At 48.3% G+C, this 27,032-nt stretch overlaps 1 protein-coding gene across 2 annotated transcripts in view; it reads left to right on the top strand.

The window, feature by feature from the left end:
• The first annotated feature begins 24,263 nt into the window (after window positions 1-24,263).
• Window positions 24,264-27,032, top strand: part of FBXL18 (F-box and leucine rich repeat protein 18) — a 37,040-nt gene continuing 34,271 nt past the window's right edge. For both annotated transcript variants that reach the window (XM_069983553.1, XM_069983554.1), the window contains exon 1: window positions 24,264-24,482. In XM_069983553.1, the coding sequence (XP_069839654.1) occupies window positions 24,462-24,482 (21 nt within the window). In that variant the 5' untranslated portion in view covers window positions 24,264-24,461. The remainder of the gene's footprint in view (window positions 24,483-27,032) is intronic.

Raw genomic sequence — 27,032 nt, 5'->3', positions numbered from 1 at the left:
ATACGCCAGCTGGTATGTCCATGGTATTGTCATTGAGTACCGTGGGATTGTCTGCCCTATAAAGGGAACAGAAATTCCTCAGTTTGGCATTGCTTGCTGATGCCATGAGGTCTCTCTGAGGAAGCCCCCACCTCTGGGTTAACTGAATGAACACTCTCCTTGAGAGAGACCATTCCCCCGGTAATGTCAGGCCTCAACTCAGTCAATCCGCCAATATATTGTCGACACCCCTGATATGAATCGCAGAGAGTCTGGTTATTCTGGTTTCTGCCCAACAGAAAAATCTTCTCTACTTCCCTGAGTAGAGAAGGGGATCTGGTACCTCCCTGTTTAGGTACGCCACACAGGTCATGTCGTTCATCCGGATTCTGACTGCTCTCTGTAAAATAGGAGGAGAAAAACGAAGAGCAGCTAGGTAAATCGCTCTGAGCTCCCTCACGTTGGAGGGCAGAGCGGATTCCTGTTGACTCCCAAGATCCTGCAGTCGTGATGACTGTCAGATGAGCTCCCCAACCTGTTCCTGAAGCATCTGTCGTGATGGTTATTCAGTGTGGTTCTGAAAATAAAACTCCATGTTTGACTTGTCTCCACCACATTAGAGAATGTCTTGTTTGAGTCAAAAGAACATGCATCACATCCAAGTCCTTCAGTTCTCTGTTCCATACTGTTAGTGCTTCTCTCTGAAGAAATTTCATGTGCCATAACGCCCATGGCACCGCGTCCGCAGCTGAGGCAAGGAGCCCTAGAAAGCGCATTTATGTTCTTATGGATACCTGACGAGGAGGAATTAGGAATTAAGTCTGATTTCTCTATGTTGATAAACCAACCTAATTGTTGAAGTATGTCCTGGACATAGTTCAACTGAACTCTCAGAAGATCCTGAGTCTGAGTCATAATCAACCAATCGTCCAGGTAAGGGATAACTTTATCCCCTGTAAACGGAAGCAAACCATCATGGTGACACTACCTATGTGAAAACAAAGGGTGCGGAGGTATTCCGGATGGAAGGACTTTGAATTGTAAGTGTCTTACCTTCCCCTGGATTTGGATGGCGAAGGCTCTCCTGTGAGCCTTCAGAATCGGTACATGAAGATATGCATCCGGTAGATCTATGGTGACCATAAAATCTCCCTCCTGAAGGATAGATTTTACCGATCTTATGTTCTCCATGTGGAACGTCTTCTTTACGATGCACCTGTTGAGATATCGCAAATCTATAATAAGCCTACAATTTCCGGATTGCTTCAGCACTAGTAACACTGGGGAGTAAACTCCCTGACCGATCTCAGATAGAGGAACATCCTCTAGAGCCTCAATGGAAAGGAGGTAAAGAATTTCTGTCTCTAGGACTAAGTGTCTTTCTGGCTTAAGATTTCTTGACAGAAGAAATCTTGGAGGAGGAAGAGATGATAAATGAAGGACATAACCATTTTGAATAATATTTAACACCCAGTGATCTTTCTTAATTCTTCCCAGGCAGGGAGAAACAAACTCAGACGTGTTCCCACTGGACAGCTTCTGCGTCAGAAGTCTGGTTTCTTGTTGGTGTCCTTATTCTGCTGCTTCCCAGAACCTCTTCTGGAATAGTTTCTTCCCCAACCTCTGTACTGGTATCTCCCTTTGCCTCGCTGAGGAGATTTTGCTCTGCGAAAGGAATCAGCGCTCTTATAAGACAATGGTAGGGACTTCCCCTCCTTGTCAGACAATTCCTCCATTAATTTATCCCGCTCAGAGCCAAACAGCCTACCTGGCTGGAACTCCATATTACAGAGCTGAATTTTGGAGTTAGCATCTCCAACCCAGGGTTTTAACCATAGCGCCCTTCGGCAGCGGTCGAGAGTGTACTGGTTTTTTTACGCTAACCTGGTTCCCTGAGATGCATCATAGCAGAGGAAGTCAATGGCCATAATGACCTTTTTTAAGGAGCGAAGGACCTTGTCCCTGCTAGCTCTACCTTCCAAATTTTCCTGGACCTTGGCCAGCCATCTTCTTAGGCTTCTAGAAACCTCAAAGAAGAAATGGAGACTGCCCCTTGGACTGCCGCATATGATCTCTTGAGGGCTACCTCCACCCTTCTATCCATCGGATCCTTAAGATTGGATCCGTCCTCCGCAGGCAGCACAGTACATTTCGACAGTTTGGCTATGGCCGGGTCCACCTTTGGAGGCTCAATCCAGTCCTTACATTGTTCTTCCTTGAGAACATATAAGGTCTTAAACCTCTTGCTCAAACCCGGAGCCGTTTCCGGTTCCTTCCATTCCACCTGTAACATAGACAATGAAGTCTTACCCACAGAAAAAGCCCTAGGCTTTTTTGAGGAGGACCAATCTTATCCTCTTCTATTTCCTCAGGGTGTATTTCAGCTTGCACAGCTTAGCAGAGCTTGTGAATTCTATCAGCTGTGAAATACCCCCTGAATAATTCTTTCTCATCTTCAGAAGTAGAAGAGGTTTCAGAAGAAGATGATGACTTAACTTCATCAATCACAGTAAAACTGAAAATGACCATAATCCTACAGCCATAAAGTAATATACTCAAAGGCTGGGAGAAGAGAGAAATACTCCATTTGGTCTTTAACTTAGGACACGGGCGGCGATTCTCATTAGCCGCTAAAGTCTTTTGCACATAGTCCTTGACCCATACAACTACATCCTGAACATTAGGCTCCTCATAGGTTTTGGTCTGCATGAAGGACAGCGTACTTAGGCATTATAAATATTTTTAGGCATTCATAAATATTTTTATGAAAGAAAGGATGAATCTTATCTGGAAAAAATGATCCTCCTACGGTATCCATAGCCGTCAGGTAGTGGAGTCTCACACTCGGCACATGAAGTGCTTCCTTAGAAGGTCTTTTGCCAGCAGCAGGACTGGTCTCCATTTCAGACATCTGCAAATAATCAATGTATTACAATACATATAAACCACTAGCCTGGCTAGAGTGATATCGGAAAGAGACACTAGGTGGCAGCAACACTTACTTTTAAGTATATAGAAGAGAGATCACAGCACTTTGCACTCAGATGTTTTCTATTAGATCCAAATGAGCCACAGAAAATCCTTCCAGAGGAAGACAGCCAGACCTAGAGGTAGCAACAGCTTACCTTCTGCCTTGAACACACAGCTAATCCGGCATGCAGAGAGCGCACGCCGCTGCCGGCCCCCGGAAGTGACATGACGCCGACGCCGCATTGCTGAGACGCACGCAGCGCTGATGCGTTCCACAGTCAAACACGACTGGAAGAAAAGCCAGCGGCTCGGGTGACACGCAGAGTGCGTTCCAAGACGCACTAGGTAAGAAAAACTTAAAAGCTAAGACCTGCAGAAGCAAATATCAGGATACTACCTGGACACCGGCTCCAGCGGCATCCCAGCAATCATTACCTGGAGAGAAAACCCGAATGCAACAGGTTAACAAAGCATAAAAACGGAGGAGGGACAAAGTCCCCTAGGGCTAACAGCAACAAAGTAAAAAAAGACTGAGGTCTAGGGGAAGGTGGAGCCTATTTATACCTCATGGAGGAGGGGATTAAAATGTAATTGTTATTTTTTCATTAAATATTCCTTCGTCCCAGGGGCTCGCATGGGCGAATTTACCCCATATGTTGTGATGCCAATGAGACGTAAGGGAATCAGGGATTTGATCCCGGGAAATGATTTTTTTTTTTTAACTCTTTATTTTTGAGCTTTTTTCATAACAAGATACAGTAAGACACGTATGCTACACACTATATAGTAAATAAAACAGAAACCCTGGGTGGGTTACAGCAGTAAGGCCGGTAGCCAGATAACGAACCAACAGATAAACCGTTACAACCACGATGGCTGTCACAACATATCACAGCCAACAGAACAGCTTTTTAAATAAAAGTAAATAAGAAATCAGAAGGAAAAAACTAGAGAAAAGAAGAAGAGAAAGGAGAAAGAAGAGGAAGAGAAGCAAGAAAGGAGAAGAAAGAAGAAGGACAAACCAAACAGACAAAAAGGGGAAGGGGGGGGGGGGGCGGTGAAAGAGGCCTATGAGGATGCCGGGAACCACCACCAGGCAGGAGCATACTTATATTGTCAATAGTCGCTGGTAGTCCGGGGACCCCTCAAAGACTGTCCAGGCCATCCAAACCGAATTAAAGTTGGAAGACCTATCCTGCAGAGATGCCGTCAGCTCCTCCATCCTCTGTATGTCCTCCACCTTACGGATCCAATGACCCACAGTAGGCGGCGTAGTAGACTTCCAATGAGCTGGAATGCAGGCTCTAGCTGCATTAACTAAGAACCTCAGTAGTGATTTTTTGTATCGCTTTACAGGGATATCAGATAGGTGTAGCAGGAAGAAGGCCGGGGTATTGGGGACTTGGTAATGCAATTTAGTACAAATGATATCATGTACCCCCTCCCAGAATGCGCGTACGGCTGGGCAGAACCAGAAGATGTGGAGCAATGTACCCTCCTCTGATCCACATCGCCAACAAAAAGGAGACACCTCAGGAAAAATCCTATGCAGTCTGGTGGGCACATAATACCATCTGGCCAGTAGTTTGTATCCTGCCTCTTGAAACTTACTGGCTATTGAGGATTTGTGGGTAAACTGGTATATCCTCTCTAGTTGTTGGTCTGTGAGAGAAACGTCTAGGTCCGCCTCCCATTTAGCCACATAGGGTGGGCGAAACCCCTTTGGTGGGGAAACAAGGAGAGAATAGAAGATAGAAAGGGAGAGCTGCAGCGGTTCGGATCCCATACATAATGTCTCAAAAGAGGTAAGAGGGCGGGTAAATCCCACCGGTTCTGAGAGGGATTGCAGGAAATGTGCCAGTTGTCTAACCCTCCAGTCCCCCAAGGGAACAGGTTGGCTAGAATCCAATAGTTCTTGGAACCGAAGCCATCTATTATCCATAAGAAAATCCTTCGCCCTATACATCCCTGCTGTCCGCCAGGACCTAAAAGGTCCCGATGGCCAAATGTAACGCCTGGAGTAGTGGATCCACTGGACCGTCACCAGCGATGGCACTAACCTCACCAGGGAGCGGAGTCTAAGGGGCCGCTGGTTTTCACCAGAGCCTGCCGCAAGGCGGGATGGACTTGCTGCGGCAGGCGACCCCCAGGTCGCTACCCCTGGCTTGGTTGCTAGTGACGGCAGGCGAGGCGTGGCAGGAGCAGTAGGCAGGAGATGGTGCTGGCAGAGGTCTGTAGGCGTAACCGCAGGTGACAGGCTGAACACAGGAGCAATGGTGTCACAGGGGAACAGGAACCAGGAACAAGGACTAGGGACCAGGTAGCGGATAGGAATCAGGAACAGGGACTAGGGACCAGGTAGCGGATAGGAATCAGGAACAACAGGGAGCTGGGCCAAACGCTATGGGAAGCATGTAGAGGCTCCAACACGAGGGACAGGGCATGCTGGGATTTATAGGGAGTGATTGGGTGCAACTACCAATTAGGGACGAACTGGCCCTTTAAATCTGAGACAGCCGGCGCGCGCGCGCCCTAGGAGGCGGGGACGCGCGCGCCGGCCGGCACAGACGGAGAGCGGAGCGGGTGAGGCGGAGCGGGTGAGGCGCCCCCTGGGGCCGAACAGACCGCAGCGCCGGGTCCCTGCACAGGGACCCCGGCAGCTGCGTGGGATAGAGGGCGGTCGCGACGGCGGCCCAGAGCACGGGACGCCGTCGCGGCCATGACAATACCCCCCCCTTTGGCCTCCCCCTCTTTCTAGCCTGCAGGAACCCCTTGATGAGATCTTTGTCCAGGATGTTAGCCTCGGGTTCCCAGGACCTCTCCTCCGGACCAAATCCTCTCCAGTCCACCAGGAAGAATCGTCTCCCTCTGACAGTTTTCATGGCCAGAATGTCTTTAACAACGTAGACGTCGTCAGAGACGGCTTGTGGAACAGAGAACGGAGACTTATCGGAGAACCGGTTGAGGACCACTGGCTTCAAGAGGGAGACATGGAAGGCGTTCGGAATCCGCATAGTAGGGGCAGGCGGAGTTTGTAGGTGACAGGGTTGGTGCGTTTTAGCACCGAGAAAGGACCAAGGAATCGAGGGCCCAACTTGTAGCTGGGAATCTTGAGTCGAACATATTTGGCCGAGAGCCAGACTTTGTCACCTGGAAGAAAATTCGTGGCAGGTCTCCTCTTCTTATCAGCCTGGTCCTTCATGCGTTCAGAGGCTTTGAGTAAGGACTGTCGAGTTTGTTCCCAGATCAACTGCAGGTCAGATAACAACTCCTCCACGGCTGTGACCCCAGAGGATGGAGAGAGAGGCAGAGGAGGACAAGGGTGATGCCCGTAGACCACATAAAAAGGAGACTTGCGTGTGGAACTCGAGTCCAGATGGTTATAGGAGAATTCCGCCCATGGAAGTAGATCGGACCAGTTGTCTTGGCGGCTGGACACAAAATGACGTAGGTAGTTACCCAGGATCTGATTGACTCTCTCAACTTGCCCGTTGGTCTGGGGATGGTAGGCCGATGAGAAGTCCAGCTTCACTTGGAGCTGCGAGCAGAGGGCACGCCAAAACTTGGAGACAAATTGAGAGCCTCGGTCGGACACAATGTGAAGAGGAAGTCCATGCAGGCGGAAGATGTGTCAGAAGAACAACTGAGCCAGACGAGGAGCAGAGGGTAGTCCAGGAAGGGCCACGAAGTGAGCCATTTTGGAGAAGCGGTCCGTCACCACCCAAATGACTGTATTGCCCGCAGATGGGGGTAGGTCCGTGATGAAATCCATCCCAATGTGGTGCCAGGGATGGTCGGGGACTGGCAAAGGCAAAAGTAGGCCGGCAGGTCTTTGACGGGAAGACTTATTCCTGGCACAGACTGCGCAGGAAGCCACAAAGTCCTTGACATCCTGGAGGAGATTGGGCCACCAGTAGTGACGGGAGATCAATTGCCCAGTCTTTTGAGCTCCTGGATGCCCGGCCACCAAAGAGGAATGCCCCCACTTCAAGATACGTTTTCGGAGTGCGGGGTGCACATAGGTCTTACCGGGAGGCAGTCTCGCAGAGCAGAAGTGGCAACTGGTACTAGGCAATCGGGAGGTATTATATGACGAGGAGATTCCTCTTGCCCCATGACATCGGATGCTCGGGATAATGCATCGGCCTTTATATTCTTCTCGGCAGGACGGAAATGAATGGTAAAGTTGAACCGAGAGAAGAAGAGGGACCACCTGGCCTGCCGGGGATTGAGGCGTTGAGCCGATTGGAGGTAGAGGAGGTTCTTGTGGTCCGTGTAGATGTTAACGGGATGTTTAGCCCCCTCTAGGAGATGACGCCACTCCTCCAGTGCCAACTTAATAGCCAGGAGCTCACGGTCTCCAATCGTATAGTTCCTCTCGGCAGGGGAGAAAGTCTTAGAAAAGAACCCGCAGGTTCTGGTCTTGCCTGATCTGTCCCTTTGCGAGAGGACGGCTCCTGCGCCCACAGAAGATGCATCGACTTCAAGCGAAAACGGCCTGGTGACGTCCGGACGGACTAGAGCAGGAGCAGAGGCAAAGGCAGACTTTAGGCTATTGAAGGCTTGTTCGGCCTCAGGAGGCCAACGTCTGGGATCCGCCTTCTTCTTGGTGAGAGCCACTATGGGTGCAACCAGGGTCGAGAAGTGAGGGATGAATTGCCGATAATAGTTGGCGAATCCAAGGAAACGTTGGATAGCTCTAAGTCCCACAGGGCGTGGCCACTGGAGGACAGCGGAGAGCTTGGCCGGATCCATCTGTAGACCCTGGTCGGAAACGATATAGCCAAGAAACGGAAGGCTGCGCTGATGGAAAACGCACTTCTCCAGCTTGGCGTACAGATGATTGGCCCGTAGTCTTGAAGAGGCTGCAGGAGGTGATGACTGCTGAGCTGTGGTATGCTGCTGTACGGCTGCAGTCAGTTGTTGGATAAGCTGTAACTGTTGCTGGATCTGTTGAGCCTGTAGGGCGACCACTCGGGCTACTTCGCGGATATCAGGCACCTCGCCGGGATCCATGGTTGGAGCCTACTGTAACGCCTGGAGTAGTGGATCCACTGGACCGTCACCAGCGATGGCACTAACCTCACCAGGGAGCGGAGTCTAAGGGGCCGCTGGTTTTCACCAGAGCCCGCCGCAAGGCGGGATGGACTTGCTGCGGCAGGCGACCCCCAGGTCGCTACCCCTGGCTTGGTTGCTAGTGACGGCAGGCGAGGCGTGGCAGGAGCAGTAGGCAGGAGATGGTGCTGGCAGAGGTCTGTAGGCGTAACCGCAGGTGACAGGCTGAACACAGGAGCAATGGTGTCACAGGGGAACAGGAACCAGGAACAAGGACTAGGGACCAGGTAGCGGATAAGAATCAGGAACAGGGACTAGGGACCAGGTAGCGGATAGGAATCAGGAACAACAGGGAGCTGGGCCAAACGCTATGGGAAGCATGTAGAGGCTCCAACACGAGGGACAGGGCATGCTGGGATTTATAGGGAGTGATTGGGTGCAACTACCAATTAGGGACGAACTAGCCCTTTAAATCTGAGACAGCCGGCGCGCGCGCGCCCTAGGAGGCGGGGACGCGCGCGCCAGCCGGCACAGACGGAGAGCGGAGCGGGACGAAGTGAGGCGCCCCCCGGGGCCGAACAGACCGCAGCGCCGGGTCCCTGCACATCGACCCCGGCAGCTGCGTGGGATAGAGGGCGGTCGCGGCGGCCCGGAGCACAGGAAGCCGCCGCGGCCATGACACCAAATTGGGGATTACCCAAAATTGGGAAGAGAGAGGAGGGTCTGGGGGAGACGTCCTCCTTAGGGAACACTTTTTGGCATGTCATAAGCGTCGGACCAATGGAGGGGTGTGTTGATAAGTTCCCCAGGTGCGAAGGATGAATCCATGGGAGAGAAGTGAGTGGAACGTTAGTGAATGTTTGTTCTAGGCGGACCCATTGTTTCTGCTCTGCGTGGCGATGCCAATCCAAAACTCTATGCAATACAGAGGCCTCATAATAGGCCTTGATATTTGGAAGACCTATTCAGCCCCTATGTTCGGTACCGGGCAATTCTGGCAGCTTTACCTGCCCAAATGAATTTGGTTAAGTCCCCGGAGAGAAGGCGAAAAAACTGAGAGGGAATTTTAATCGGAAGAGTCTGGATAAGGTATAGGATCCTTGGCAGAACATTAATTTTATAGATGGCGCATCTGCCAAACCACTTGTAGAGCCCCTTAGACCATCTAGTCATGTCCCCCCCAAGTGTCTTTTGTAGATTGGCGAAATTACGGGAATACAATTCAGAGAGGTCTTTGGAGATCCAGATCCCCAGGTATTTAATAGGGAAAGGAGAAGGAATCTGCTAGGAAGTTTTGTGTGACCATAGGGAGGCACACATTCAGCGCCTCTGACTTCTGATAATTAATCTTGAAGTTTGCCAAACGGGAAAAAGAGTCCAGTTCAGCCAAAAGATTTGGAAAGGAAGTTTGTGGAGAGGAGATAAAGAAAAGAAGGTCATCCGCGTATGCGGCTATTTTCACTAAATGTGTCCCCATGGTCAGACCTGTTATGTCCAAATTTGCTCTGATCCTCCGTAACAGAGGCTCCAACGTCAGGACAAAGATCAACGGAGAAAGGGGGCAGCCTTGACGCATGCCATTGTTAATGAAAAACGCCCAAAAAAAAACACTCCGTTGACCTTTGCCGCCGCCGCCACGGGAGCGGAGTAGAGAGATGTTATCCAGGCCAACATAGAAGGGCCTAACCCTATGTGGCCCAGAACCGAGAACAGGAATTTCCAATTAACTCTATCAAATGCTTTCTCTGCGTCGGTTGAAAGCAGGCAGAGGGGGATCTTGCGCACACGAGAGAAGTGGATAGCATTGATAACCTTAATGGTGTTATCCCTCGCCTCTCTCGCGTGGACAAAACCCACTTGATCATTGTGTATAATATCTGGAAGGGAAGGAGCCAGTCTTGAAGCCAGGACTTTGGAAAATAATTTTAGATCTACATTTAACAAGAAGATCGGACGATAACTGGAACAAGTCGCTGGGTCCTTTCCCTCCTTGTGAATAACAGCTACATGTGCAAAAGTCATATCTGACGGTAGGGAGGCACCGGAGGAGACCGAATTAAGTGCCGATGCAAGAGGTCCCAGCAGGAGCTCCGCATATTGTTTGTAATAAGGCACCGCAAGACCATCCGGGCCTGGAGCCTTAGAAGATTGCATCAATTTCAGGGCCATGGTCAGCTCCTCTGTCGTTATCGGTTCCTCCAGTGCCTCACAAACCTCCTCTGGCAGGCTAGGCAGACCAGAGTCAGAGATATATTGGCGGATCGAGGAGGAGAGATCCACCCGACTGCTAGGTAGGTTATAAAGCTTTTCATAGAAAGCCGCGAACGCCTCCGCTATGGCATGAGGGTCAGAGACTTTTAAGCCACCTCCCTTACAGATAACCGGGACAAAGGCCCGCAATCTTTGTTCCCTCATCAATCTCGCCAGCAATCTACTGCTCTTATTGCCGTATTCATAGAAATGCCTTCTACCTTTCAGAAGGAGGAATTTGGTTTTAAAATTAAGTCTATCTCTCAGCTTCTTCCTTGCGGCTATCAAATCCTTCAGGACTTTGGGATCATGGAACCCTTTGTGCCTTCTCTCTAGAGACTCAACCAAAGCTATCAGTTTTGCAAACTCCAATGCTCCTTCCATTTTTAATCTCGCCCCGTGTTTAATAAAGGAGCCTCTAATAACACATTTATGGGCTTCCCACACTGAAAGGGGAGAGGTGTCTGTGGGGACATTTTCCCTAAAATAGTGTTCAAGGTCAGATTTAATTGCCGTCGCCACTAGAGGGTCTCTTAGAAGGGACACATTGAGCCTCCAGTTCCACTGTCGTGAGAGAGACATAGGAGATGCGACCATAGCATGGTCTGCGTATGTGATCGGGTCTATGGTCACTCTTCGCACCTGGGGAAGATCAGCATGGCCGACAAAAAAATAATCTAGTCTAGAATAGACATCATGGACTCCTGAATAAAATGTGAAGTCTTTAACGTCTGGGTGAGCTGTCCGCCATACATCCATTAAATGATGGGAGTGCAGGAGACGGAGAACACGCTTTAAAGAGAACCAATCACCTAAAATTTACTATCCCTATTATCAAAGATTCTCTCTCCCTAAGTCTATCTATGAAGATACAGACTGCCTTTGCAGTCTGTATCTTATTCTTTACCTAATTCCTCTTCGTCTGTGCAGTAATGCTGGGCGCCGCCATCTTGATGACGTCACGCTGGAACGCACCGCTGGAACGCACGTGACGTCATCAAGATGGCGGCGGCCGGCATTAATGCACCGGAACAAAGGAGCAGGTAAAGTATAAGATACAGACTGCAAAGGCAGTCTGTATCTTTATTAAGTCTATTTATGAAGATACAGACTACATTTGCAGTCTGTATCTTATACTTTACTTGCTCCTTTGTTCCGGTGCAGTAATGCCGGCCCCCGCCATCTTGATGACGTCACGTGCGTTCCAGCGGTGCGTTCCAGCGTGACGTCATCAAGATGGCGGCGCCCGGCATTACTGCACCGGAACAAAGTAGCAGGTAAAGTATAAGATACAGACTGCAAATGCAGTCTGTATCTTCATAAATAGACTTCAGAAAGATACAGACTGCCTTTACAGTCTGTATCTAATACTTTACCTGATCCTCTGGTCCGCTACAGCAAGGCCGGCGCCGCCATCTTGATTTTGCTACTTGCGTTCCACCGCTGAAACGCAAAGTGACCTATTCAAGTTGGCGGCGCGCGGCCTTCCTGCACCGAACAAGAGGATCAGGTAAAGTATAAGATACAGACTGCAAAGGCAGTCTGTATCTTAATAAATAGACAAAATGAAGATACAGACTGCCTTTGCAGTCTGTATCTTATACTTTACCTGATCCTCTGGTCCGCTACAGCAAGACCGGCGCCGCCATCTTGATTTAGTCTTTTGCGTTCCAGCGGTGGAACGCAAGTGACGTCATCAAGATGGCGGCGCCCGGCCTTGCCGCTTTGCATGACGGGAGCTTCCTGTCTCGCGCCGGCTCTTTTGAAAAGAGCCGGCGCGAGATAGGAAAGTAAAAAGTAAATATTTTAAAAACACAGCCAAAAAAGTAATAAATTATATTTACAAATATTAAAGTAAATACATCTAATTAGGGAAAAAATATTTTCATTGATGATTGGTTCTCTTTAAGTACCCCCCTGGCACACTAGACGTACCACGGGAGACATCCAACCTGGGGTCAAGGGCCAGATTGAAGTCCCCTCCCAATAGCAATGTGCCCTCCGCAAACTCCTCCAACTTTACCAAAATTGCATCTAGGGCCTGTAGCTGACGAGTATTAGGCAGATATACATTTGCTAAAGTATATAGTCTCCCAGCCAGTTTCCCTTGTATGAAGAGAAATCTAGAGTCATCAGTGAACTGCTTTACAAATTCCCACGGGACAGTTCTAGAGATAAAAATACTTACTCCCCTGGATTTAGAGCCTGCATAACAACTATGGTAGGAATCAGGGTACCTTGGAGAGCGGAAGGAGGGGACGGCATCCGCACGGAAGTGCGTCTCCTGAACGAAGGTGATCTGCGTTTTCTTCCTCCACAGCAACCGGAACAAGGCGGAGCGCTTCTCCAGGGTGTTCAAGCCATTGGCATTCAGTGTCGCAAAAGACAGGAGGTCTGGACCCGGCATCCCCAAGGGAAAGGCGGAGGGAAAAGCAGCAAACACACAAAAAAAAAAAAGGGGGGGGGGGGAGAAGAGGTGGGGGGGTGCGAGGCTAGTGAGGGGAAAGAGGGGGCAGAGAGTACAACAGAGAGAAAGGAAAAACACAGAAAAAGACTAGTGTAGGAACACTATAAGCCAAGCCCAGCTATTCTGGGAATGGTAAGAAACTTTTAGAAATAACCTCTGTAGGAACGGACAACCGCGCCCACTGAGGTCCAACTATAGTGGGAACGTGGAGGACTGGAACAGAGAACGTGTAACTTCAAAGAAGCGCTCCACGGCACCTAATCACTAATCAGATTAATCCAGAACTAACATACTGCTGGCAACCCCTAGAAAAAACCTGGTAGAAAAAAGAGAAAAGCCAGGGCATGAAAAAGAGAGAAGAGTCCCACTGGGAGACTACGAGATGAGTCACAGTAACATAGCCGGAACCTCAACCCTCGTCCGGGCCCTCAGCTACCGCAGGGGTGGGGCGCTGACCCCCAGCGCGCCGATTCTTCCTCTGTGCCATAAGGGTTGTGGTTGTCTGTGGAAGCGGAAAGTCCAACCAGTCTGGGAGGGAGAAATCCGGGATGTCCAGGAATGCAGCCACTTCCCCGGCTTGATCAGCAGAGTGCAATTGAAAAACAGAATTCCCCCGACGGATAATCACATGGAAAGGGTGGCCCCAGCGGTACGAGGCTCCTGCTTCTATAATCTTTTGCAGCAATGGCTTTAGTAGACGTGTCATGGCCAGCGTGCGTCTGGAGACATCAGGAAGCAGTTGAATGGAGGAGTCTTGAAATGGTACTGAACCCCCTTGCCAGGCTTTTTGTAGAATCGCCTCTCTCTCCTTATAAAAGTGGATCCTGCACAGGACATCTCTCGGATCTAAACGGCCTGGGATTTTCGGGCCCGCGACCCTATGCACCCTGTCAATATTTATTTCCATGTCCAGTGGCCTGCCCAAGACCGTATTGAATATAGCTGTGACTGCAAGCGGCAAGTCCCTTGCTGAGACCGAATCAGGGACGCCCCTCAATTTTATATTGTTGCGGCGGCCCCTGTTTTCCTGATCATCCACTTGTAACAACAGGGTGCGATTAAAGGAACATTGTACCGACAAGGTATTCTCAATTTCAGAGATACGCTTATCCACGGCCCCAGTACAAGACTCTTGAGAGGAAACACGTTGCGAGAGGGAGCCCATCTCCAATTTCAAATCTTTGAGCACCTGAGCATGGCGGGATTCCACCTGTTGAATCAGGGTTGTCAGGTCCTTTTTAGTGGGCAAATCGCTAAGAATAGAGTACAAGTCTCTAAGCTTCATTCTTTTTTTACTGGTATGCTGAGTGGAGTCTCCAGAAAAGGAGCAATCTTTATTGGATGAATTGTCTGATGGGCAAGTGTGAAAGATATCTGGGGTGCTGGAAAATTCCTCCATAAGGTCTATGCCTTGGTCACAGTGACTCCCTGCTTCAGGTCCAACAGTCTGGATACTTTGTGGAAGCTGATCTGTGTGGTGGTCATATTGCCCTGGGGCCTGTGCAGTGTCCACTATGCCCGAAGGAGGTGAGGTCGGGGGTCTTAAGGGAGTAGTACTGCAGCCCCCATCAGTATTGGGCACAGCCCTTTCTGCCCTCCCCTGCATGTCCTCAGTGAGTCTGGCCGGCGCCCTGTCAGCCCCCTCTGTCACAGTGCTGACCCCAGGAAGCACCTTTGTCATGGCTCCCTTTTGTCCCCCGGTCTCGCAGGGGAGACAGTACTGCTGCAGTGTGCCCTGTAGCTGAGCAGGAGCTGCCGGCGGTGCGCTCAGCCTCATGGTGCTCGGCGGCGGGCGCGGGGCCCGATCATCAGCTGTATGGCTACCAGGCCCTCTCCTCATACCCGCCGACTTCTCCTGGAAGGCGGGGAAAATGGGTGAGTTAGACGCCGCCAACTCACCCGGTCGCTTGCTGGTGGTGGACCGGGACACTCCGACAGCTCCTCTCTGCAGTCCCTGACTGCTGGTCTTCTGTGAGGAGCGGGAGGACGCCATCTTGGCCGCACGCATCATCTCCGAGGCCGAACCCGCTGCAGTCAGGTAACGGGTGATGGAGGTGTTGGAGACGACTGAGGGGCGCTCGGATCTCCTTAGCATGGCACAAGAGGGGTTAGGGTCACGTTAGGCGGTCTCAGGGTGCCGTTCTAGGTGCCGTGGGTGCTATCTGGACCGGAGCTCCTACACCACACGTCTGGCCTGCTCCATGTCCAGGCCACGCCCAAATCCCGGGAAATGATTAAATGAAATGAAATTGATAAAATCCCTGACATCTTTCAGGGAAATTATGAAATGAAATTATGAAATGAGTCAAAAGTGGCTTGGAGAGAATTGGTAAGGTACCGGAGCTGTGAGGTAAAATGAGGGAAGTGAGGGGCATGGCCTATAAGCACCACATGAATTACTCAGCCAGGCACATCAGCAGGAAGCAGGAGGCCCAAGATGGCGGTGGCCTCTCGGGAGGCACGGCGGCAAGCGGACGGTGGCAGGAGGCCCAAGATGGCACTGGCCTACCAGCAGGTGGCGGGCGGATATGGAGCAGAAGGAGGCCCATTATAGCGCCAGTGTCCCATCAGGTGATGCAGCGGCAGACGAGCATCAAGAGGCCCAAGTTCGCACCGGACCTCTCAGCAGGCACAGCAGCAGGCGGACAGCGAGCAGGAGGACCAATATGGCACTGGCCTCCTGTCAGGCACGGCAGCGGGGTTGCCTGGGGAGCAGGAAACCCAATAGGGTAAGCAATGCTGTGGCAACTCGTTCATTTCATCATTTTCATGAAAGGGGTCAAGGATTTGATCAAATCCCTAACTTTCTTCAGGGAAATGATGTAACGGCCGGGTCATTTCATAATTTCTCTGGATTTGGTCAAATCCCTGATTCTATCATCTCCCTGCAACATATATACCGGTATTATATTTCATGAAAAGTTGGACGCTGCTAGGAAATGATTTGTACAGAACAGGAAGTCTCATTTTAGTTTTAAAGTGACACTTTCACCCCCTTTTTGCATTCTTCTTAACAAAGGTGTAACAGGTAAATTTAGCAGTTTTCACACCTTATTTTATATCTTACATCATGGTGCTTGTTCCAGTAAAAAGTGATCTTTTATCAACTGCAGATTGTGCTAAGTGGGCGGGGCTTTACACCAACAGTAGCCCCACCCACAGCACACCATTGGCCCCGCCCCTCCATGACATCATATGCACATAGGCCCCATCGACCATTGGAAAGGGCTGGCCTAAAGGTCTAGGCCCACCCCCCCCCCCCCCCTAAGTTGGCCCATACCAATGGGCATCAGAATTATTTTATAATACTGATAGTAAAATGGAAAGTTAAAAAAAAAAAAAAAAAAACTGTCAGCTCTCTAAGGTGAACTGCATAAAAGGCTTTTGCTGAGGTCCAGACAGGTTAAATCATATCACCACCTTCACACAGCACTTGTGACACAAAGAAGTCAATGAGATCTGACATGATCTGCCCTCAGTAAAGCCATGCCGGTTTGGGTCTAATGGTGCGTTTACACAGAGAGATTTATCTGACAGATTTTGGAAGCCAAACCAGGAAAAAACTATAAACAGGGAACAGGTCGTAAAGGAAAATTGAATTCTCTCCTCTTTCCAAATCCATTCCTGGCTTTGGCTTCCAAAATCTGTCAAATAAATCTCTTTGTGTAAACGCACCATAACATGTTGGTATTAAGATGATCAATTATCTTTCTTTAAAAGAGATTCCATTATTTTTATTACTACAGATATCAGCTGCTCAGGATGAGCTATAGAGGCATTGAGCAGGTAGATCTGCATTATATAGCAAATGTTACAGATACACTGCAGTAAAATGGGAGTCAATCAAAACTGTATGTTACAGTATTAAGGCAGAACCATAAATTCTCGTGTGTAGAGATCACCGGCACTACTCTCAGCTGGTGGCTTATCCAATGGAAGTGTGTCAGATTTCTATGGACTATGCTTTAGTCGTATATGGGGTGCACCTCAATCATGAGCATATGAATAATCCAAACATGTTGAGAAAGAAAGCTGAGGGCACTCACCCATCTGGTGCAACGACTTCTTTATTCATAACATTTGTGGATAAAAGTCCGTACAAACATTAGGACACGCGGGCAGACGCCACACACCTTCACAGCGTCGACATGATGGCCATTTCGCGCGCATGCGTAGAAGCGCGCATGCGCGCGAAATGGCCATCATGTCGACGCTGTGAAGGTGTGTGGCGTCTGCCCGCGTGTCCTAATGTTTGTACGGACTTTTATCCACAAATGTTATGAATAAAGAAGTCGTTGCACCAGATGGGTGAGTGCCCTCAGCTTTCTTTCTCAACATGTTTGAACCATAAATTGGTCATGCAAAAGATGGTGCCAGGCAATCAGAGAACAGACTGTGAGAGGCAGCATACTGCAGCATCATCACAGACCAGGGAGATGACAGGCAGAAAATTGATCACAATGATTAGAGGACAAGGGGCTCACAGAGGACCACAGACATAGTGATGAAATACAGTCACAATGACTGAGTCAAAGTCTGCATGACAGTGGGTCAAAGTATATAAAAGCCAAGAAGTGTAAAGAAAAACGTGAGCCAATGTGGGTCATATTAACAGCTGCTTCTGCCTTAGGAACTACACCTGCAGACGCCCCATCTTTACTCACCAATCAGCATCAGGATTTTCTAGCTTTTGATAATCATATTGATATCTAATCAGTCTAATGCTGCGTTTACACGGAACGATTATTGCTCGAATTTTTGCAATAACGATCGCATTTTAGCGATAATCGTTCCGTGTAAACACAGCAAACGATCAAGCGATAAGCGATAAAATCGTTCATTTTGATCTTTCAACATGTTCTCAAATCGTCGTTCATCGTTCGCTAAAAATTCGCAGATCGCTTTGTGTAAACAGTCTTTCAAAGATTCACCCTATGTAAAAGATGGGCTTAAGCGATCTTAAAAACGATCGCAATAACGATTTTTCTTACGAATCTTCTAACGTTTTTTCGTTTTTTGATCGTTATAAAAACCAAATCGTTCGATTGGGCGCATTATCGTTCCATGTAAACCCAGCATAATGGTGCATTTACACAGAGAGATTTATCTGACAGATTTTTGAAGCCAAAATCAGGATTGGATTTGAAATGAGGAGAAATCTCAATCTTTTCTTTATGACCGGTTCCATGTTTATAGTCTATTCCTGGCTTTGGCTTAAAAAATCTGTCAAATAAATCTCTCTGTGTAAACACACCATTAGGGTCCTATTCCACGGAGTGATTATCGCTCCGGGAAATAGAGACAACGATCAGCCGATGATCGTGTCATCGGCTGATCGTTTATTTTTGTTCAAACCTAAAATCATCAGGCACCGACCATGCATCGCTGCGTGGAATAGCAATGCACGGCGGGCGACCACTGCGGCCAGTGATTGGCTGCGGGGTCTGTCAGCTCAGACAGGCCACACCGAAGCTGCTGCGCATTAGACCATTATGCCTAATTCTGTGCAACAGCCTGGTTAAAACAGAGGTAGGCATATGGACCACCCAAAAACTCAGCCTCACAGCATGGCAGTGAGAACACAGGGAACCATTAAAACAGAGGTAGCATAGCATGAACCAGCTGAAAATTTCAGCCTGAGACAGCATGGCGTTGAAGACAGAGTAATCAAGGTAGAAGCGGTAGCCAGTCAGCCTTCCAAAAATTATACCAGACCTAGCATGGCAGTGAGCACACAGAGAACCGTTAAAAGTGAGTGAGGAAGCAAGTGAGCCTCCCAAAAATTAGGCAAGACACAGCATGGCATTGAGCACACAGAGAACTCCTGGGAACAGCAGTAGCTAGCATGGAGGCCAGGCAGGAGCAACAGTAACCAACATGGAGGCCAGGCAGGAGCAACAGTAACCAACATGGAGGCCAGGCAGGATCAGCAGTAGCCAACATGGAGGCAAGGGCAGGCCCAGCAGTAGTCAACATGGATGCCAGTGAAGGCCCAGCAGAAGTCAACAAGGATGCCAGTTAAGGCCCAGTAGTAGCCAACATGGAGGCAAGGGCAGGCACACCAGTAGTCAACATGGAAGCCAGTTAAGGCCCAGCAGTAGTCAACATGGATGCCAATTAAGGCCCAGCAGTAGCCAACATGGAGGCAAGGGCAGGCACACCAGTAGTCAACGTGAATGCCAGTGAAGGCCCAGCAGTAGTGAACATGGATGGCAGTTAAGGCCCAGCAGCAGCCAACATGGATGCAAGGACAGGCACACCTGTAGTCAACATGGATGCCAGTTAAGGCCCAGCAGTAGCCAACATGGAGGCAAGGGCAGGCACACCAGTAGTCAACATGGATGCCAGTTAAGGCCCAGCAGTAGCAAACATGGAGGCAAGGGCAAGCACACCAGTAGTCAACATGGATGCCAGTAAAGGCCCAGCAGTAGTCAACATGGATGCCAGTTAAGGCCCAGCAGTAGTCAACATGGATGCCAGTTAAAGCCCAGCAGTAGTCAACATGGATGCCAGTTAAGGCCCAGCAGTAGCCAACATGGAGGCAAGGGCAGGCACACCTGTAGTCAACATGGATGCCAGTTAAGGCCCAGCAGTAGCCAACATGGAGGCAAGGGCAGGCATAACAGTAGTCAACATGGATGCCAGTAAAGGCCCAGCAGTAGCCATCATGAAGGCAAGGGCCGCATGGTGGCTCAGTGGTTAGCACTGTAGCCTTGGAGTCCTGCGTTCAAATACGACCAAGGACAACATCTGTAAAAAGTTTGTATGTTCTCTCCGTGTTTGCGTGGGTTTCCTCTGGGTACTCCGGTTTCCTCCCACACCCAAAAACATACAGAGAGGTGAATAGGTGAAGCGCTGTGGAATCTGTGTGTGCTATACAAAAAAAAAAAAAAAAACAACAAGGGCAGGCCCAGCAGTAGTCAACATGGATGCCAGTGAAGGCCCAGCAGTAGTCAACATGGGGTCAAGGCCAAGCACACCAGTAGTCAACATGGATGCCAGTAAAGGCCCAGCAGTAGTCAATATGGATGCCAGTGAAGGCCCAGCAATAGCCAACATGGAGGCAAGGGCAGGCACAGCAGTAGTCAACATGGATGTCCATTACTGCTCTGGTCAATTCTGCCTTAAAAACGGCTACAACATTGAAAAAAGGTAGAAGTTACTGGTGAAAGAATGGCATAAGACATCCGTAAGATAAGATGACATCCACAGATAATATGGTTTGAAATGGACAAGATAAAGAAGGTAAAGGCAGGGACAGCAGTAGTCAACATGGATGCCAGTAAAGGCCCAGCAGTAGTCAACATGGATGCCAGTTAAGGCCCAACAGTAGCCAACAAGTAGCCTTCTACCCCCAGCACCCTTTCGATTTTCAATTTGACTGTAGCAGTTGGGTTAACATTCTATTGAAGTTCTATGCAGGTGTACTACAAATCCCAGCAATACAGTGTAGTACCCACTAGTTTAGGGGGGGCTGTACGGTACAATGTGGTAGTGGCTGGACCTAGATACACACTCTGTGATACCCCCTTACAATGAGCGGTGAAGTTTTATGCAGGTGTACTACAAATCCCAGCAATACAGTGTAGTACCCACTAGTTTAGGGGGGGCTGTACGGTACAGTGTGGTAGTGGCTGGACCTAGACACACGCTGTGATACCCCCTTACAATGAGCAGTGAAGTTTTATGCAAGTGTACTACAAATCCCAGCAATACAGTGTAGTACCCACTAGTTTAGGGGGGCTGTACGGTACAGTGTGGTAGTGGCTGGACCTAGACACACGCTGTGATAGCCCCTTACAATGAGCAGTGAAGTTTTATGCAAGTGTACTACAAATCCCAGCAATACAGTGTAGTACCCACTAGTTTAGGGGGGGCTGTACGGTACAATCTGGTAGTGGCTGGACCTAGACACATGCTTCCAATGAGCAGTGAAGGTCTATGCAGGTGTACTACAAATCCCAGCAATCCAATGTAGTACAGCAGGACCACCAGCCCCAAAATCAAAAAAGAGTACACTGAGCACTTCTTAGGGGTCTGTATGCAACACCTAATGTCCCCTTTCTGCCAGCAGCCTATCACCACAGTGTGCTGGTGAAATCGTGGTAGTGAAATCGTGGTCCCAGCCAGCAGTCTGTAGTAATACTATTAAAAAACGATTTGAAGCCCTGAAAAGGGCTGTTTGTTTGTATTGCTAGTATTCCATGCCTACTGGAACGCTAAATCCTACACTGACGCTCTCCCTGAGAAGCAGCAGCTCTGTCCCTAATCTCTCACAGCATGCGTCTGAAGCGAGTACTGCCGACTGCGTGTTTTATGTGGCAGGGTCATCTGATCTGGCCAACCAATCGCTGTATGGGTCCCACGTGATCGCAGGATGTACCAAAGAGTCTCCTGCATGTTTATTGGCTGAGAAATAGCGCCCAAACTTACAGGAAACGGATGATGAGTATGGCGAGATGCTCGTCCGAGTAACGAGTACAATCGAGTACCCTAATACTCGATCGAGTACCAAGCTCGGACGAGCATGCTCGCTCATCACTAGTGAAGTATGGTCTTTAACAAGGGCTGCAAGTACATCGGTAACAATGTCCCTGCAGCCCTCACTAAACGATTATCGGGCCGTGTAATAGTCCCTGTAAACAAACGCCGATCTAGCATATCGGCGCTCGTTTACATTAATGATCGGCCCCCCATCGGCATGTGGAATAGGACCCTTAGGCCAGGTTCCCACAGTTACTGCACGTCACCACATGCAGCCAAAACCAGAAGCCAAAACCATGCGGTAACCAATAGGTGTATGGCCAATAATACTGGTAACAGCACATGACTACTGGGGAAGAAATGGGAGTGTGGTTTCGGCCACATGCATTTCTTTACATGGAGAAACATTGTCTGAATCATGTTTTTGGGGTAAAAATCAGAAGCAACGTGAGAAAATATTATTTTACTGTAAGAGTAGTAGATACTTGGAACGAACAAACAAACTTCCAGCAGATGTGGTTAGTTAATCTACAATAACAGAATTTAAACCTGCCTGGGATAAACATATATCTGTTCTAAGATTCTAAGAAGGGAAATGCTAAAAGGGCAGACTAGATGGACCCAGTGGTCACTGCCGACAATCTTCTATGTTTAATGATTTTTAACTGCTTTAAAAATGACCTAAACAATACCACCATACTGTGACAGGACAACACTGCCATACCTGACCTGACCAATAACACTATACCCCCTAAATCCCCCTAACTGGTGTGAGATAAGGTATTGCAGGACCTGAAAAATTCCAAGTGCTGCAGTCTGTCATGGTGGCCAGTAGAAAGTGCCAGTTTGAAAGCATTCCATACTTTTCCTGGATCATATCCCAATGGTAATTTTACAGGTGTCTGGAACCAATACCAAACCTTTCTGTTTATGAAATTGAGGTTAGGCTGCTGTGGGTGGAGGAGCACCACCACACTACCATTGTGCACCATAGCCAAGCCACCAAGAGCCTAGGTGTTGCCCACAGGTAGAGCTTCTGTGACCATGGCATACACGTACACCATGCAGCCTTTAGTGCATTTAGAGAATATTCTTCTCAAACCTTTATGGCATATCCAAAAAATATACCATAAGGATGTGTTCCCACATGCATGCAAAACCATGCGTCGGAAACCAAGCCAACTTGTTTTTTTCCATAGTCCTAATAAGGGTTAATAGTAAGAGGTTAATTTAAAAAAGAACATACACTAAAGAGGTGAACATAAACTTAGATTAATGTATCACTTGTGCACAGGAAATGTGGAAGCCCAGGTTTGGTGAACCAGTACACGGTAGTTGCCACATGGCATGGAGATACCAGATCAAAAAATGATGACTGCAGTGTTCGCTAAACTGGCTCAACTACTCCGGAACGGTTATCGTGCGAATTTGCACAATAACGATCAAATTTGAATGATAATCGTACGTGTAAATGCAGCGAACGATCAAACGACGAGCGAGAAATCATTCATTTTGATCTTTCAACAACTTCTCAAATCGGCATTGATCGTTCGCATTTTGCAGATCGTTCCGTGTGAACAGTCGTTTGCCGATTTAACCAATGTGTGACATAGGCTTAAGCAATCGCAAAACGAATTATTCCGGACGATATATTGTATCGTCTAAACGCTGATCGTTATGAAAAACACATCGTTACTTCGTCATCGTTAATCATATGATCGGGTGGATTATCGTTTCGTGTAAACGTAGCATGACCCATAGATTTTAGCCTATGTAACAAATTCAGCTTTTTGCATCATGTGTTTCCATTTTGGACAGCAACCATTTGTAAATATATGGGATCCAACTCATAGTCTCTGGGTTTGCAATTGTAGCCACTAATGGTACTTTTATACGGAGCGATAATTCGCCCGAATGAACAATGTTTTTTTCATAACGATCAGCGTTTACACGGAATGATACAGTCTACGAAAGAATCGTTTTGTGATAGCCTAAGCCTATCTCATACACAGGTGAAATCATTGAAAGACCGTTTACATGAAACAATCTGCAAATTTTTTGCGAACGATCAATGACGATTTGAGAAGTTGTTGAAAGATCAAAATGAACAATTTCTCGCTTGTCGCTTGATCGTTCGCTGCGTTTACACGTACGATTATCGTTTGAATTCGATCGTTATTGTGCACATTCGAACAATAAATCGTTCCGTGTAAAACCACCATTAACCTGTAGCTCCACAGCTGGTGTAATCATCCACAACAGCAAGTAATGGACACGTACATCAGACTTTTTGCTAGAGAAAGAGAGCGGTTGCTCTTGAAACGTTGCATGCTGGGATGTAACATTCAGCCTTTTGGCTGAATAAGGACATTTCGATGCCATAGATTTCGAAGTCACTGGGTGATATTTATGCTTACTGTATGAAGACCATGTATAAACGCACGCACGCACACACACACACACACACACACACACTCTTCCATGGAGAGGGTAGCCTAAACCCACCAAAAGGTTGCAAAACTTGTGACTTTTAAAGGACAGGAACGGGCACATAGACAATAGTAAATCCCCCAAATATTTTGGCAGTGATAACAGGTCCTCTTTAAAGGGGTTATCCAGTGCTACAAAAACATGGCCAATTCAGGTGCGGTTTGCAATTAAACTCCATTTATTTCAATGGAATAGAGTTTCAAATGCCACCCAAACTGAAGACAACAGTAGGGGGGAAGTGGCCATGTTTTCGTAGCGCTGGATAACCCCTTTAAGGAAAGCTTCTGTGGATTGTCCTTTTTTTCATGATCATTGGGGTCACTGAGCAATAACTATATGGAAACATTCACAGGCAGACACATTATCTGTTAGGGAAGGATACACACACAATAGGTAGGTACACCTGCCGAGTTACCCATGACATCATTAGTTAGCAGTAGGTAGGATACAAGGTATTTTGGTATTCTTGTACACAGGAATACAGACAGGTAGTGGCTTTGCCTGTACCAACATGGCGTCACTGCAGCGTCACACTGGCCGGAAATAGAATCCAATGCCGGAAATATGCGGTGCCTCAATGATTTCGCCCGTAGCTGGATGGAGAGTGACTGAGACGGGGTGAAACAGCGAGGAAGTGCGGTTGTTACCGGGAGCGGATTAGGAAATGAATGACTTGTCACAATGCTCTGAACTAATGTGACCCTGGAGATTGCCGTATAACATAAGGCCTGTTTCCTTCAGCGACGCTGGAGACGTCCCATTCATTATGTCCTGCATGTGTGCTGAGGTGAGCGGCGCTCTGTGCTCCTGTCCCCGTGCCGGCACCGTGTGTCAGGTGCCCGTGTCCGTTCTTTGTTGAGGGGAAGCGTGAAAATACTTAGTATCTGCCCCCCCCATTTCTCAATGCAACTTCCTCATCTCATTACCAGCACAGATTTTACTACAGATGGTCAAAGCCTAGCAGACCCCTCATCTATTACCCCCCCCCCCCCTCAGGATATAATAGGATCTCTGTATACTGCATTTCTACAGGAAGGAACTCTGGACGCTTTCCTGATGCACATCAGGAAAGTGTCCAGAATCGCGATGACAGGTGACAGGCCGGGTGACTGCAGGCAGCGCTCATCCATCTAGGTGCTCAGCGGTGATGCCTGCTCTGCCCATGGCACAGTAGAACTACATCTCCCAGCATAATGTGGTAATATGCAGGACTACATCTCCCATCATGGTGTGTGGTAATATGCAGGACTATGACAGTGGCATGGTACGCAAGGGGGCGATGGCACATTACGTGAGGGGCCTTGTAGGTACATGTGATGTATATGGAATGTATGTTGGCATACTAGTCCAATCCCTAATGGTTTCCTGAAGGTAAAAACTGATTGTCAGGAAATCCTGAAATTCCTGAGGCCTTTTGAGGCCTCCTGATCAAGGTTTCCTGACAGTAAAAATTTGTTTCAAGTTTTTCTAGACTCTTAAATGAGGCTCCACTGGCTCTTTTTTGCATGTCCGTAAAAACTGACATAGATATGTGAAGCAGGCCCGAATTTCTTATCAGAAAATCCAGAAGGATTTCCGGACCCATTGGGTTACATTAGTGACTGACGCCCTTCAGGATTTTTCCTGAAAGGTTTCCGTTCCGAAAAATAGATAAGGATTAGAGATGAGCGAACCTCGAGCATGCTCGAGTTCATCCGAACCCGAGTGTTCAGCATTTGATTAGCGGGGGGCTGCTGAAGTTGGATAAAACCCTAAGGCTAGCTGAAAAACATGGATATAGTCATAGGTTGTATCCATGTTTTCCAGACAACCTTAGAGCTTTTTCCAACTTCAGCAGCCCCGCTAATCAAATGCCGAACACTCGGGTTCAGATGAACTTGAGCATGCTCGAGGTTCGCTCATCTCTAGTTAGGATTTTTTAGATCCTGTCCTATTTTTGTCTGGAATTCCAGCACTGACACCCCCATAGAAGTCTATGGGAATGCAAGAATCTCGTAGGCTTTCCTGATTGGTTGAGAGCTCAGACGCTGAGGTCCCGGCCTGAGGTGCAGGCTTCAGTGCTGCAAATGTCCAGGGGGGTATAATGCCCCCCTGCAGCCTCATGTACCACTGAGGAAACATTGCCTGCAATCATTAGCTTGCATACACTGGTCAATGCTATACAATTGATCAGTGTTATTGGCGAACTTCTCATAGAGACTGCCTGAGGGAAGTGCATGCTGGAAACAATCGCATAAAAACTAAAACAAAACAGGGTTGGATTTCCAAGATCTTGGTAGTTGAGGCGGAAGCCCAGTGTATGTACTTGCTAGCCGACTCCCACCACTGATCGCATAGGCTTAGTTTCTGAGCCCACAAAACAGTAGAGCTGTGTGTATGTTTATGTCACTGAGCAAAAAGGGGTTATGGAAAACTGCAGATATGCATGTATCCCTGCTTCCAACTTCCAGTTGCCTATTACACAAGCAATGTGTAGTTCCCTTTAGCGCTGCTTGGTGATCCGGCGTCTTTGTAAAAAATGAACTTTAGTCTGTAGCAATGGTGTCACAGGAACAGGTCTTTGACACCATCTACGCCCACCCTGCTCTTTGGGTCACGACACTTTAGGCCGCCCCTGCCTCCCCTAGAATGATTGACTGCCAGCTCATGTTGAAATCCTGCACAGCTGGAGATGAGCCATCTGTCAATCATTCTAGAGGAGGTATGAAGTGGCCAGAGATCAGGGTGAGCAGAGACAGTATCACAGACCCATTTCTGCGCTAAAGGTCTTTATGTAATGCTCGTATAATTGGCAGATAGAAACTGGCAGCAGGAATATATGCATATCTGTACTGCCAGTTTTCTTTTAAAGAAAATAATAGATTTTCTTGTAAGGACTTTTATGCAGGGCTGTTGAGTCAGTAAGCCACAGCTCTGACTCCTGAATTTTATCAGGGACCGACTCCAGCTCCTTCATAAATGGCCGATCGGACATCAGGGGAGTTGGCAAACTAGTATAAAGTAGATCTGGCTCAGCAGCTTCATTGTAATGTCCTACATGATCCTGGGGCGACTTCGGAGTTACATAGTTACATAGTTAATACGGTTGAAAAAAGACACATGTCCATCAAGTTCAACCAAGGAGGGGATGGATACAGGGAAGAGGGAGGGGTGATAGGTTCTATACATATGCATCTATATTATTTTGGTCTAAGAACTTGTCTAGCCCTGTTTTGAAGCCCTCTACTGTTTTTGCTGTGACCAGATCCTGTGGTAGACTGTTCCACAGATTCACAGTTCTCATGGTAAAGAAGGCTTGTCGCCTCCGGAGATTGAACCTTTTTTTTCTCCAGGCGGA

This window comes from Dendropsophus ebraccatus, chromosome 9 (genome assembly GCF_027789765.1).
Source record: "Dendropsophus ebraccatus isolate aDenEbr1 chromosome 9, aDenEbr1.pat, whole genome shotgun sequence".
NCBI lineage: Eukaryota > Metazoa > Chordata > Amphibia > Anura > Hylidae > Dendropsophus > Dendropsophus ebraccatus.
This window is presented reverse-complemented; position numbering and strand designations above follow the sequence as displayed.